The sequence below is a fragment of the Saccopteryx leptura genome, chromosome 1, assembly GCF_036850995.1.
Source record: "Saccopteryx leptura isolate mSacLep1 chromosome 1, mSacLep1_pri_phased_curated, whole genome shotgun sequence".
Classification (NCBI taxonomy): Eukaryota; Metazoa; Chordata; class Mammalia; order Chiroptera; family Emballonuridae; genus Saccopteryx; species Saccopteryx leptura.
Window position 1 is genome coordinate 199341282 of NC_089503.1, and position 13067 is coordinate 199354348.

At 45.0% G+C, this 13067-nt stretch overlaps 1 protein-coding gene across 9 annotated transcripts in view; it reads left to right on the plus strand.

Moving 5' to 3' along the window:
- The window catches only part of BLTP1 (bridge-like lipid transfer protein family member 1), a 148449-nt gene that overhangs the window by 52606 nt on the left and 82776 nt on the right, over positions 1 to 13067 (plus strand). For 7 of the 9 annotated variants that reach the window (XM_066384658.1, XM_066384701.1, XM_066384710.1 and 4 more), the window contains exons 24-29: positions 873 to 1001; positions 3580 to 3699; positions 4616 to 4896; positions 7523 to 7779; positions 9599 to 9857; positions 11927 to 12761. In XM_066384658.1, coding sequence (XP_066240755.1) covers positions 873 to 1001; positions 3580 to 3699; positions 4616 to 4896; positions 7523 to 7779; positions 9599 to 9857; positions 11927 to 12761 — 1881 coding nt within the window. The remainder of the gene's footprint in view (positions 1 to 872; positions 1002 to 3579; positions 3700 to 4615; positions 4897 to 7522; positions 7780 to 9598; positions 9858 to 11926; positions 12762 to 13067) is intronic. The other 2 variants (XM_066384675.1, XM_066384728.1) reach the window with 1 other exon arrangement.

Here is a 13067-nt window from a genome sequence, read left to right on the forward strand (position 1 = left end):
GGGCGATGCTCTGCCCATCCTGGGCGTCACCATATTGAGACCAGAGCCACTCTAGCGCCTGGGGCAGAGGCCACAGAGCCATCCCCAGCGCCCGGGCCATCTTTGCTCCAATGGAGCCTTGGCTGCGGGAGGGGAAGAGAGAGACAGAGAGGAAAGTGCGGCAGAGGGGTGGAGAAGCAAATGGGCGCTTCTCCTGTGTGCCCTGGCCGGGAATCGAACCCGGGTCCTCCGCACGCTAGGCCGACGCTCTACCGCTGAGCCAACCGGCCAGGGCCCTTTGTATGTTTTAAAAGTGAAATTCATGTTTCCCAGGAGTTTAAATTATGTGCTTTTTAGGTGGGGATAACACTGAGTATACCCATGGGTTCAGTGTTTATCAACAACTCTAATCAGTTGTAGAACTAGGGGTTTTTAACTAAAGATTTGATGAAGAATTGATATATATTTACATAAACAAAAGTACTTTAATCTTCAAAATACCCAATTTCCCAAAATTGTAGTTTAATTAAGTACTCAGATTTCACACTAGAGCTTGGTTGATTATATGCTGAGGATTCTGATTAGTCGTATGGAAAGAAAGAGATAACCTTCAGGAAAAGTACTTGTTTTAGAAGTTGAACTTTTTAGTTGAAATGAGTTTTCACTTGGCATTGTATTTTGCCAATCACAAATGAAAAGGGTCACAAGCTTATCAGTGATGTCCAGGTGGAAAGACCCTGACTCTGGCTCACAAGTGACTATGCAGCAGCAGCAGGTGTAAGACGGAGGCGTTTGCGCTCTTTTGAGCTCTTCATGTTGTTGGTGAGTGTTTGAGCTCTGAGCACCTGTCCAGTGTGATGACACTACTGCCAACCTGTCATGTTCGTTTGCAGCTTGCCTGTCTGTTGGAGTGGGGGCAGACATTTGTTTTCCACGTGGTCTGTCGGGAGTATGAGCTGGAGAGGCCCAAGTCAGTAATACTGTGTCAGCACGGGATCAACCGGCGCTTCTGCGACTCCAAGGTGCGTCAACAAATAGATCAGCAGTGTTATAACATGTATGGATTTTTTTTAAAATGACGAATTGAGATATCAGCTTTAAAACAAATGCACATAGCCACGAAGTAAACACTATAGTTTGGTTTTTTTCACTTAATAAAACTATTTTTGCAAAATCATAGCCAGTTGTTATATAGTGGCAAATACCTAAAATACAAGGTAATTATTAAAACATGCATTCACAAATAGAGGTAAAAAAATTATATCTTCTCTCTGACACTTCTACTGTCGACACTCAAATCTTATTGCATTATTGCACCCAGCCTTGGGATCTGGCTGTGTATTTATATAGAGACTTAGAAATTAAAGCAGCAGGAAGTTAGATTCCTTGCACGACATTGTTGGAAAACCCCTCTCCTCTCCTGTGGTGTGACTAGTGATGGTGGCCATTTGCCAGGCCTCCTGACTTTACTTCCTATGTTCTCTCCCCACCATTGCATGACCTCAACTCAGGGTCATTACAGCACCTTCAAAACCAGGCACAGTGGGCCTGACCAGGCAGTGGTGTAGTGGATAGAACTTTGGCCTGCGACATAGAGGACCCAGTTTCGAAACCCTGAGATTGTTGGCTTGAGCGCGGGCTCATCCAACTTGAGTGCAGGGTCACTGGCTTGAGCCCAGAGTCGCTGGCTTGAGCAAGGAGTCACTGGAGCCTCCTGGTCAAGGCACCTATGAGAAAGCAGTCAATAAACAACTGAGGTGCTACAACTATGAATTGATGCTTCTTATCTCTCTCCCTTCCTTTCTGTCGGTCTGTCTTTGTCTTCTCGCTAAAAACAAAACAAAAAAACCAGGTGCAGTGCTGTGAAATGCAGACTGTTATTTTGTAGTCAGCACTGTTCCTTATGAATTTGGTGGTGGGGAGCAGGGAAGAAGTATGCTCATTTTAGAAAACCCTGAAAACATGGCAGTTTCAAAGGAGAAAAGTAACTTCCCCCAGTTCTCCAGCACAGAGATCACCATTGTTAACAACTTAGTTTTTCCATTTTCTTTCCTCAGGGTCTCTCCTCTCTTCCTTTCTTCTTTCTTTCACTATACAAACTATGCCTGTTTGCTAATGTGTACCATAAGGTGAGCGTAATTCATCCTGCTTTTAATTTTATGTCCGCCCCCCCCCCAAATCTATGATTTATGCTTATTTACCAACAATAAAGGAAACAGCTACAATTTTGATGATAAAAATTAGTTTTCTTGTTATGCGCACTTTACAAGCCTCAGGAAATCAGTTCCTTCATCATTTATCAGCCAGTCAATCTCTCCCAGAAAATTCACACAGGCTTAGAGGTGCCTGCTCCTTTCTTTTTTCTTTTTAGGCTCAAAGCTTTTATATTCCATTGAAAAATTTTAAAACTCAATTCTATTGAGGCATGATGTACATACAATAAATTCACCCTTTTTACATTGTACAGTTTGAGTTTTGACAAATGTGATGTATACTGGGTCACCATTAGCTCCAGCGAGGACCTGGAACATTTCTGTCCCCTTAGACAGTTCCTTCCTGTCCCTTTGCCATCAGCTGCTGTGCCATGCAACCGATATGCTTTGTCGTTTTAGATAAGTTTTTTTAGGTCCACTTTATGTAGAGGAAATATATTCTTACTGAGCATGGGCCACTGATAAGCAGTGACATGTTGGGGCCAGTACTTGCTCAGGGGGCTGTTTCCCCAAGAAGCTCCTTGAAGTGGGGTATGTATGTTTTGTCCATGCTAAACATGACCAAGTCTGTGTGTTCAGAGTAAAGCAAAATTAAATCTATGTGGCTGTCCTAGATATTATCATAAAACTTACAGTTGATATACTTGTGGGTGTGTGTAAAAACAAGTGTGTATGTGCATGTGTTTGCGTGTGTGTGTGTATAGAATACTCATGAAGAATATTACAACTTTAAATTAGTTCTTATAAATGTATAGCATTGACTCTTCCTTGAATTTCTGTAAGAAGTTACATTTTTTCCTGTATTTTTCTGAAGCCGGAAACGGGGAGAGACAATCAGACAGACTCCCGCATGCGCCCGACCGGGATCCACCCAGCATGCCCACCAGGGGGTGACGCTCTGCCCACCAGGGGGCGATGCTCTGCCCCTCCGGGGCGTCGTTCTGTTGCGACCAGAGCCACTCTAGCGCCTGGGGCAGAGGCCAAGGAGCCATCCCCAGCGCCCGGGCCATCTTTGCTCCAGTGGAGCCTCAGCTGCGGGAAGGGAAGAGAGAGACAGAGAGGAAGGAGAGGGGGAGGGGTGGAGAAGCAAATGGGCGCTTCTCCTGTGTTCTCCTGTGTGCCCTGGCCGGGAATTGAACCCGGGACTTCTGCACGCCAGGCCGACACTCTACCACTGAGCCAACTGGCCAGGGCCTATGAGTTCTTTTTAAACTTACTACTTGCCCCTTTTGAATGAAAATGGTACATGTTACTTATGATTGTTTTCTAATTGGTAGGTCTTTAATTGCTGATGATTTTGTTTACCATTATTAAAAAGTGAAATTTAACCTACCAATTTTGAAAAATACACACACGACCGGAACTATTCCATCTTTTTTCATTTTAGTTGAGTTGTATTCCTGGGCTGTGTCCAGCGTCAGATGACTTGAAATACACTATGACTCGTTTGGCTGTGGACGGAGCTGATGTTTACATTGTAGAACATGGCTGTGCCACGCACGTAAAGGTATGTAAAGGTTCATCTGGTTTCTGGCCAGTGTCGTTTTTTTTCCATTTTGCCAAACCAGACCTCTACCTTGCCTACTGCAACACATTTTTTATTTGCATCTCACCAAGTACAACAGAATGCTAAAAGCTAGCTTTCTACTTTTTACTCATTCATGTTCCCTTCCAGTCTTATTTATTTATTTTTTCTAGTCTTATTTGTTAAGGCACACCTTCCCTGACCTTCCACTCTAACTAGCCTAGCAGTATTGTACAGCAGAGGCACAGGCGAGAGCTTGCTTTGCAACAGGGAGTGGATCCCTGATGTTTCTCAAAATCGGATTTTGAATGCCTTTATGTTTTATACATTTGTGGCTCCTGCCTGGCCCCTGAAAACATTTGTTTGCCACCTCTGCTTCAGGAGTGACTGGTTAGAGTCCAGCTTTATTATGATCTGTGACTCCTTTCCTTATCACCCTCTGACTTTTTCCTCTTGTTTTCCTTTGGGCTTAATTTCTTTTCTTTTGTCTTTTTTTCAAAATTAAATGTTTTTATTCTGTTGCATTTGTTTTTTCTATTTCTCTTTCCCCTTTTTTCCTTTCCCTTTCTTTTTTTCAACTTGATATATTTCCCCATGTATAAGACGCACCCCTTTTCAAAAAATTTGGGGTCTACATACTAGGTGTCTTATACAGTGGTTGTAGTTTTTTTATTTGTATTTCCCAGTTTTTCACGCAGAGGAGGATTTATATGGATTTTATGATGAATAAGACTTGAGTTCAATTACTTTAATGTAATACATTTTTTTTTCAAATTTCGGGCCCCAAAATTAAGGTGCATCTTATACATGGGGAAATATGGTATTCTGTCATTTCCTCTAAGTTGCTGAAAAACTGCAGATACCAGAGTTTGGTCTCATTGTCTTTATTCCCCTTCAGATGGGTGCAATCCGAGTTGCAAACTGTAACCTCCACAACCAGTCGGTGGGGGAAGGGGTCAGCGCGGCCATTCAGGACTTGCAAGTGCGACAGTACATGGAGCAGTTGAACAGTCCCAGAACGGGGCTGCAGCCCACGGTCCTGCGGAGGGCCTGCTGGCTGGAGGCGGGCTCAGCCAGCCTGGGGCTGGTCACTGTGGATGTGGCCCTGGCGGCCGACCACCATGCCAAACATGAGGCACAGAGACTGTTCTTAGAAACTCATGATGCCAGGACGAAGAGGTAAGTGGAATTTAAGGGGAAAATCGCTAGATAACTGGAGGCAGTTCTGTTGGGAGCAGAGTAAGAGCATTCTAAATAAGACCTGCTATGACTGTGTCCCTGCGTGGTGACTCAGGGACCTTCAGCTTTGGGTGCCTTCGTGGATATCTGTTTCCGAGGAGTTTTGGGAGCAGGTGTATTCATTTCTGGATAAAACCAGAGAAGTTACTGACCACGTAGGCTATTAGTGTATTAGAATAGTGTTTCTGGAAAGTATAGTTTCCAAATCACAAGCACCAACATCTCCTTAGAACTTGTGAGACACGTGATCAGGCCTCCCAGTCCTCCGTCAGAATCAGGGGTGGGCCCTGGCTGTTTATAGTTTGTTTAATGAGCTGCCCAGGTGATCTCGTCAAGTTCAAGGGTGAGACCAGTCTTGGGTTATGTGGGGCTGAGGCAGAGAGCTGACCTCTGCCATGTAGCCCCCGTGGACATGTTTGTCTCAGGCACTTTTCACGTGTGATACCATTTCATCTTCACAACAATTTTGTTAGGTGTATCAGACCATGATTCTACAGGTGAGGAAACTTAGGCTCAGAAATCTCACTAGGCCCTGGCCTGTTGGCTCAGTGGTAGAGCATCAGCCCAGCATGTGGATGTCCTGGGTTCAATTCCTGGCCAGGGCACACAGGAGAAGCACCCATCTGCTTCTCCACCCTTCCCTCTCTCTCTTCTCTCTCTCCCTTTCTTCTCCTCCTGCAGCCATGGCTCAATCGGAGCAAGTTGGCCATGAGCACTGAGGATGGCTCCATGGCCTCTGCATCAGGTGCTAAGAAGAGTTCTGTTGCTGAGCAATGGAGCAATGCCCTAGATGGGCAGAGCATCGAACCCTAGTGGGCTGGCCTGATAGATCCCGATTGGGGCATATGTGGGAGTTCATCTGCCTCCCCTTCTCTCACTGAATTAAAACAAACAAACAAACAAACAAAAAACCCAAAATCTTAACTGGCTGTCCAAAGTCCTGGCGTTACTAAGTGGCACAGCTAGAAGCCCAGTTGGAGTTGGAACCCATGTCTGGGGGACTGCAGAGCTTGTATTCTATGAAGCTTTTGCTGTACAAATGAAGTAAAAATTGTGGAATAGATAAGGCCTTTTATTTTGATAGTGCTTTACAGTATTTTTGCTGAATGACTAAATCTTAACACTTTAAAGTAGATAAGTGATTTGAAATTGATAGCAGCTAATTAAAGCAATTCCCCAAACTCTCCCTCATCCTAAGGCCTTCTCACCTAGTTTTCCTCGGTCTCCCCTGCACTAATGTTCCACTTCTAACTTGGTACGTTCGTTCTAGCTCATCTTAAACATCTCAGATACTTCTTGTTGAAAGATTCCCATTTTCTTTGTCCTAACACCCTGTTCTGTACCTCACAGCACTTGCTGTAACTTACGCTTAGATATTCTAGTCTGTGGCCTGTGTCTGCCGCTGTGCTCAAAACTTCACACGAGTGAGACTTTGTGCCTAGGCACAGTGCTAGGCACATAGTAGATCGTCAAGAATCCAGGTGAGCCTGACCAGGCGGTGGCACAGTGGATAGAGCATCAGACTGGGATGCAGAGGACCCAGGTTTCAGACCCCGAGGTCGCCAGCTTGAGCGCAGGCTCATCTGGTTTGAGCAAAGCTCACCAGCTTGAACCCAAGGTCGCTGGCTCGAGCAAGGGGTTACTCGGTCTGCTGAAGGCCCACGGTCAAGGCACATATGAGAAAGCAATTAATTAACAACTAAGGTGTCACAACGAGAAACTGATGATTGATGCTTCTCATCTCTCTCCCTTCCTGTCTGTCTTTCCCTATCTATCCCTCTCTCTGACTCTCTCTCTCTGTCCCTGTAAAAAAAAAAAAAGAATCCAGGTGAATGAGTATGGAATGGAAATGGTAGTGCTGATTTTGTCGTCCTGTGAGGGCCCAGATGCAGTGAGATGATGCATGTGAAAAGGGGCCACAGCTGTAACTCAGATCTGTGTTACAGAACAGTTTTTAGGAAGGGTGGGGAGCTAATACTGCCAGATGTGTGTGGGGTTTTCTCCGGAGCCTGAGAATTCTGAATACATTTTCTCTATTGTCTCAATTCTCAATACTTCATTTAGAATACTTATTACAAAATTATTATAATTTTTTTCTCTAAAATGTAGCATAGTGCTTTAGTTTGGTTTTATTGAAAAATAATTTTTACTTACCTCATATTTATAACATTTGGGTGTATTAAATTGGCCATGTGAAATAGGCAATTTTATTGCTAAAAGTAATGGAATTATCTATTAAACATCCATACTAATAGTTTTGTCCATTTTTTAAATTAATGCTTAAAATTTTTAGTCCTTTTGAGAATATTTACTGTTGCTCTTGAACTGGATTTAAATTATTTTTAAATTTGCTTCTTCTTAGCTCTTTGGTTTTTCTTTTTCAATGTATGCTGTATCCTCTCTTATTATTCAAAAGACATACCACCGTAAAAATCAACCTTTGTGTTATCTTTTACGAATATTAACAGTGAATTTATATGTGACTGTATGTCAAAAAGTTTTTTTTTCTTAACAAGTTTGTGTTACGTTGCTGTTTCTCATTTGCTGTGTTGGGGGTTCTGTTCAGGCTGTGGTTTCTGTGGCCCGACGACACCCTGAGGAGTAAGAGGTGCAGGCACAGGTGTGGCTGTCTGGGTGGCTGCAGGTTCTTTGGTGGCACGGTGACGGGCCTGGACTTCTTCAAACTGGAGGAGCTGACCCCATCCAGCAGCTCTGCGTTCTCCAGCACGAGCACAGACTCCGACATGTACTACGGACAGTCTCTGCTGCAGCCAGGAGAGTGGATCGTCACCAAGGAGGTCCCCAAGGCTGCCGAGGGTAATGGTGTGTGTGTCCATCCGTTCTTCGTCCCCATCCTCCAGTTACTTCCTCCCGGTGCTGTTCCAGGGGAAGTTCTGCGTTGCTTTGTCCAGCTCAGGTTTTTGAGCTGTCTTGAGGTAGGATTTGATAATCTGCCTTTGTTTGGGAGGTGATTTAACTAAAGCCAGATAAGAAGTGAGTTTTTCAGATTTACGCAAGGCAAAAAGTACATCCACTATTCATCCAAGCTTATTCTAAGATTTCCTTCCATGTCATTATTTTTGTAGAAGCCAACTTCCAGAAGTACACTGTGGAATAGTTATGCTTCAAAGCAACAGTTGTTTTACCAGTTTTCTTTAATAGGGAAACCATCAATAGTAATATTTTTACTATTGCCCCCTTTTACAATAGTCTCCTTATCACTAAAATTGAACATGTCAAGAAGTGAAATGGGGTCTGTAGGATAGCCTGTAAGATAACTGCAAACGCATGCATTTGGTATGAGCAGTGAATGGTGTATTCATTATCTGTTAGATTTAGATTTATCTTGTCTCTTTTGTCTGAAGACTTCAGAAATGGATTTTCCTTTGGGCCTTTTAGTTGTATATTCCTACAATTAAGTGCGATGTTTACTGCTTAAGTTGCCATGCTGTCAGCAAGTGAAATGTAGAAAAGTCTTGATATTTCACCAATATTTAGCCTTTTCCTTTGTCCATTCAAAAACATTAGTTTAGCACTGCCTTTTGTGAGCAGACAGGTGAGAAGAGTCACTCTAAGAGCTTGTGGGGTTATTTACCATGTGCAAGGAGCTTTCAGTGGAACGAGCTGGCTTGTACATCAGGTCCCTGGTCAGGTGGGTTTTCACTGAATATTAAGTCAGATGTATATGAATTATTTTTAAGGTTTGGTTTCAGTAGTTTTGCTTGTAAGAGCAGATTATCTCATAAAACCAACACCAAAACTTCTTGATGTATATAGGGAAGAAAGTGACTAAGTACAGTTTTAACTTCAGAGCCTCCTTTTAATATTACTTTCTTATATTTGAGTAATTTTGTTTTCAAAGCTTTTCACAGGCATTTTCCCATTGAATCCCCATGGTACCATGTGAGTTGTATATCATCCCTGTTTATAGTGAAAAAATGGAGACTCCTCACCAGACGAAGGTGCATGAAGTCATTCAGCCAAGTGTACGGCTGAGCAGAAACTAGAATTGTCCCTCCTGCCCCCTCCCCCCATTTTGTAACGTCACAGGGCTCTTATCACAGGCCTGAGACCATGCTCCAGATTAAAGAAGACGTGACAACCAAAAATGCCACAATATATGACCTTAGATTGGATCCTATACTGGGAGGGCAAGAGTGCCTAAAGGACATCATGGGGTCAGTTGAGAAAGTTGGAGAGCACGTGGTGGATTAGCTGGCAGTGCTGTACAAATATTAAATTGATTACGTCCATGCCTACACAGTGGTTATATATTGTTCTTAGGAATTACTGAAAATTACTCTCAGATGGTTTGAAAAGTATTATGTATATTATATATACAGAGAGTAAATGGGGCAAAATGTTTAAAATAGGTAATTCAAGTGAAGACACATGGTGGCTTTGTGCTAGTCATGAAAGTTTTCTGTAAGTTTGAAAATTTTCAAGTAAAAAGTCAAAACAATTTACTGTCTGTGGACTCTGGGTTCACACTTAGGTGGATACTCCACTTTGTGAAGTTACATACCTGCGCTTTTAAAACATGATTGTACTTAAAAACGGAGTTGAATTGAGTTGCCGTGTTTTTCCTAAGTTGCTCATGGAACGACTGCACCACATGACCAAGTGTTGTTCGCTGGTGTAGGTGGTGTGAGCGGCACGAAGAGGAGGGACTGGGAAGGCAAGGCCGTGGGGACAGAGGCCGACAGGAAGGCCCAGCACCTGAGCCTGCAGGTCCCGCTACGCTGCCACAGCTCATCCTCGTCCTCGGACGACAACAGCAGCTCCAGTGCGGCCCAGCCCCTCCTGGCCGGGGACAAGGAGAGCCCCTCCTCTGTGGCTGAGGACCGTGTGCTTCCAAAGGAGTTCCTTCACGGGACAAAGAGGGAGGACAGCCAAGGGAGGTCAGTATTCAGGTGGTGTGGGAACCCGCCCCATGGGGTTGTAATTGCTTGAAATTGTGGCCAGAAGAACTTCTTTCCTCAACTCACCCACCAGAGGGAAGCTTTTCTTCTCCTGAACATGCTTTTAACTGTCCACTTGCTGTTGTTTTTTTTATTATAGAAATTATATATTCATTCCAGATGTTAGAAAAACACAGAAGAGTATAATGACAGGAAAGATTTCCTGTCATCTGACCCCTCAGAGTGAACCATTGTTAGGCATTATCCAAGACTGGTGAATATCTTTTGTCCTCTTCTTCCTATAATATATAGTTCCCGTTTCTTAAAACATGCCTTGCTCTTGACCGATGGCACATTTCAGACCCCACCCCTGCTCCCTGGCTGTGCCTTCTGGGGCTGTTTCCATGGCCTCCCGTTGTCAACCCTCTCCCCTTTCCTTCCCCTCCCAGCGGCTGTGTGTCCACAGTCGGGCGCTGTCCCCCAGGCTCCGTGCTGTGTCCCGTTCTCTGTGCTGTGCCCCATTCTCAGTGCTGTGCCCTGTTTTCTGTGCTGTGCTTTGTTCCTCACGCTGTGCCCTGTTCTCTTTCTTGCGCTGTGCCCCATTCTCCTTGCTGTGCCCTGTTCTCTGTTCTCCTCGCTGTGCCCTGTTCTCTATTCTCTGCACTGTGTCCTTTTCCTTGTGCTGTGCCCTGTTCTCTGTTCTCCGTGCTGTGTCCTGTTCTCCATGCTGTGCCCTGTTCTTTGTTCTCCGTGCTGTGCCCCGTTCTCCATGCTGTGCCCTGTTCTTTGTTCTCCGCGCTGTGCCCCGTTCTCCGTGCTGTGCTCTGTTCTCTGTTCTCCTCGCTGTGCCCTGTTCTCTATTCTCTGCACTGTGTCCTTTTCCTTGTGCTGTGCCCTGTTCTCTGTTCTCCGTGCTGTGTCCTGTTCTCCATGCTGTGCCCTGTTCTTTGTTCTCCGTGCTGTGCCCCGTTCTCCGTGCTGTGCTCTGTTCTCTGTTCTCCTCGCTGTGCCCTGTTCTCTATTCTCTGCACTGTGTCCTTTTCCTTGTGCTGTGCCCTGTTCTCTGTTCTCCGTGCTGTGTCCTGTTCTCCATGCTGTGCCCTGTTCTCTGTTCTCCGTGCTGTGTCCCGTTCTCCGTGCTGTGCCCTGTTCTTTGTTCTCCGTGCTGTGCCCCGTTCTCCGTGCTGTGCTCTGTTCTCTGTTCTCCTCGCTGTGCCCTGTTCTCTATTCTCTGCACTGTGTCCTTTTCCTTGTGCTGTGCCCTGTTCTCTGTTCTCCGTGCTGTGTCCTGTTCTCCATGCTGTGCCCTGTTCTTTGTTCTCCGTGCTGTGCCCCGTTCTCCGTTCTGTGCCCTGTTCTCTGTTCTCCGCGCTGTGCCCCGTTCTCCGTGCTGTGCCCTGTTCTCCATGTTGTGTCCTGTTCCCCGCGCTGTGTCGTTTCCCACTCTCTGCACTGCTTCTCCAACAGTCTCAGTCACTGTTTGACTTCAATTATGATTTATAGCTAATATCTTTAAACTGCAGCCAAAACCTTTGTCCCTGTAAGCCTGGTAACCTTCTTGGTCTATTTGGATGTTTCCCGGAGACCTTGGACTTGACGTGTGACCTTGTGCCTGTCACAGGCAGCTTGTTCTGCCTCTGCAAATGGCTCTTCTGCATCACTTGCCAAAGCTAGCAGTATTGGCGTTACCTGTTCTTTTTTCTCAACTTCAGGGCCCTTAGGTAATCAAAGGGGCCTGGTACATTTTCTTGGAAAAACTTGTAAAGGACATAAAAAGAACCTTGATGGATGCATTCATGTTCATGGGTTACAGATAGATTATATTCAGGGTTTCTTTAAGTTTTAAGCTTCCTCACTTTTGCTTTGGAACTATATGGGATATGAACACATTGTGTGGTTTTGTTATATTGTAGGGTTATTTTTTTTTGTAAAATTTTAGATGTTCATTTATTTGTAAAATGAATGATTAGAATCACTGAAGGGATTTATAAGTACTCCTGTTTATGCATATTTTCTGAGTAAATTATATGGTGTCCCATAAAGGTTAAGGGCTCTGCTCTCCATTTCAGTGTTCCTCCAGAAATCTCAGGAAGCAGCCCCATGTCTCCCAATACTCAGGAGATGTCGGCAGGGCAGTCACCACTGCGGTCGCCCCTGAAACGACAAGCCTCTGTGTGCTCCACCCGCCTGGGCAGCACCAAGAGTCTCACGGCTGCCTTTTACGGGGACAAGCAGACCGTTGCCGTTGGCGTGCAGTTCAGCAGCGATGTCTCACGAAGCGATGAGAACGTGCTGGACTCACCCAAGCAGAGAAGTTTCGGCTCTTTCCCCTACACGCCGTCGGCAGACTCGAACTCATTCCATCAGTATCGGTCGATGGACTCCAGCATGTCCATGGCTGACAGCGAAGCCTACTTCTCTGCCGCTGAGGAATTTGAGCCCATCAGTAGTGATGAAGGCCCTGGCACTTATCCCGGCAGAAAGAAGAAGAAAAAGCAAGCCCAGCAGATTGATTACAGCAGGGGCTCCATATATCACAGTGTGGAGGGGCCACTGACTGGCCATGGGGAAAGCACGCAGGACCCACGGGCGCTGCCCTTCAGGACTCATGCTTCCCAGGCCTCGTTTGTGTCTGCACTGGGTGGAGAAGAGGACGTCACAGAGCACTTGTATGTTGTGGAAGGCGAGAGAATGGTAGAGCGCGAGCAGATGACTTCTCAGCAACCAGCGATGGGCTCTTACCAGACTTACCTCACTCAGTTCCAGGTGATCAACTGGTCGGTGAAGCACCCAGCCAACAAAAGGACCTCCAAGTCCTCACTGCACCGTCCCCTTGACCTGGACACACCAAACAGTGAAGAGAGTTCATCGTCGTGCGAACAGCTATGTATTCCGACTTTTAAGGTATAAACCAAATCAGGAGTTTCCACTCATGTATTTATTTAGAAAAATAGATTTAGAAGATGTTATCAAAATTATTCTCATTTTAGCTACTTTCTGGAAGACAGATTTTCTGAAGTTAGGGCTTCCTGTGCAACAGGAGATCTCAGGGTTATTGATGAGAATTACAAAGGTTAGCGTATCAAATTGAGGGGTAGTTGTAGTCATCATGTTAATTAATGTAATGGGCTCTACATGCTATTCTAAAGATGAGGATCAAATCTCTGTGGAGCCATATTTTCTATGTCTTAAAAATAAATTTTGAAACTG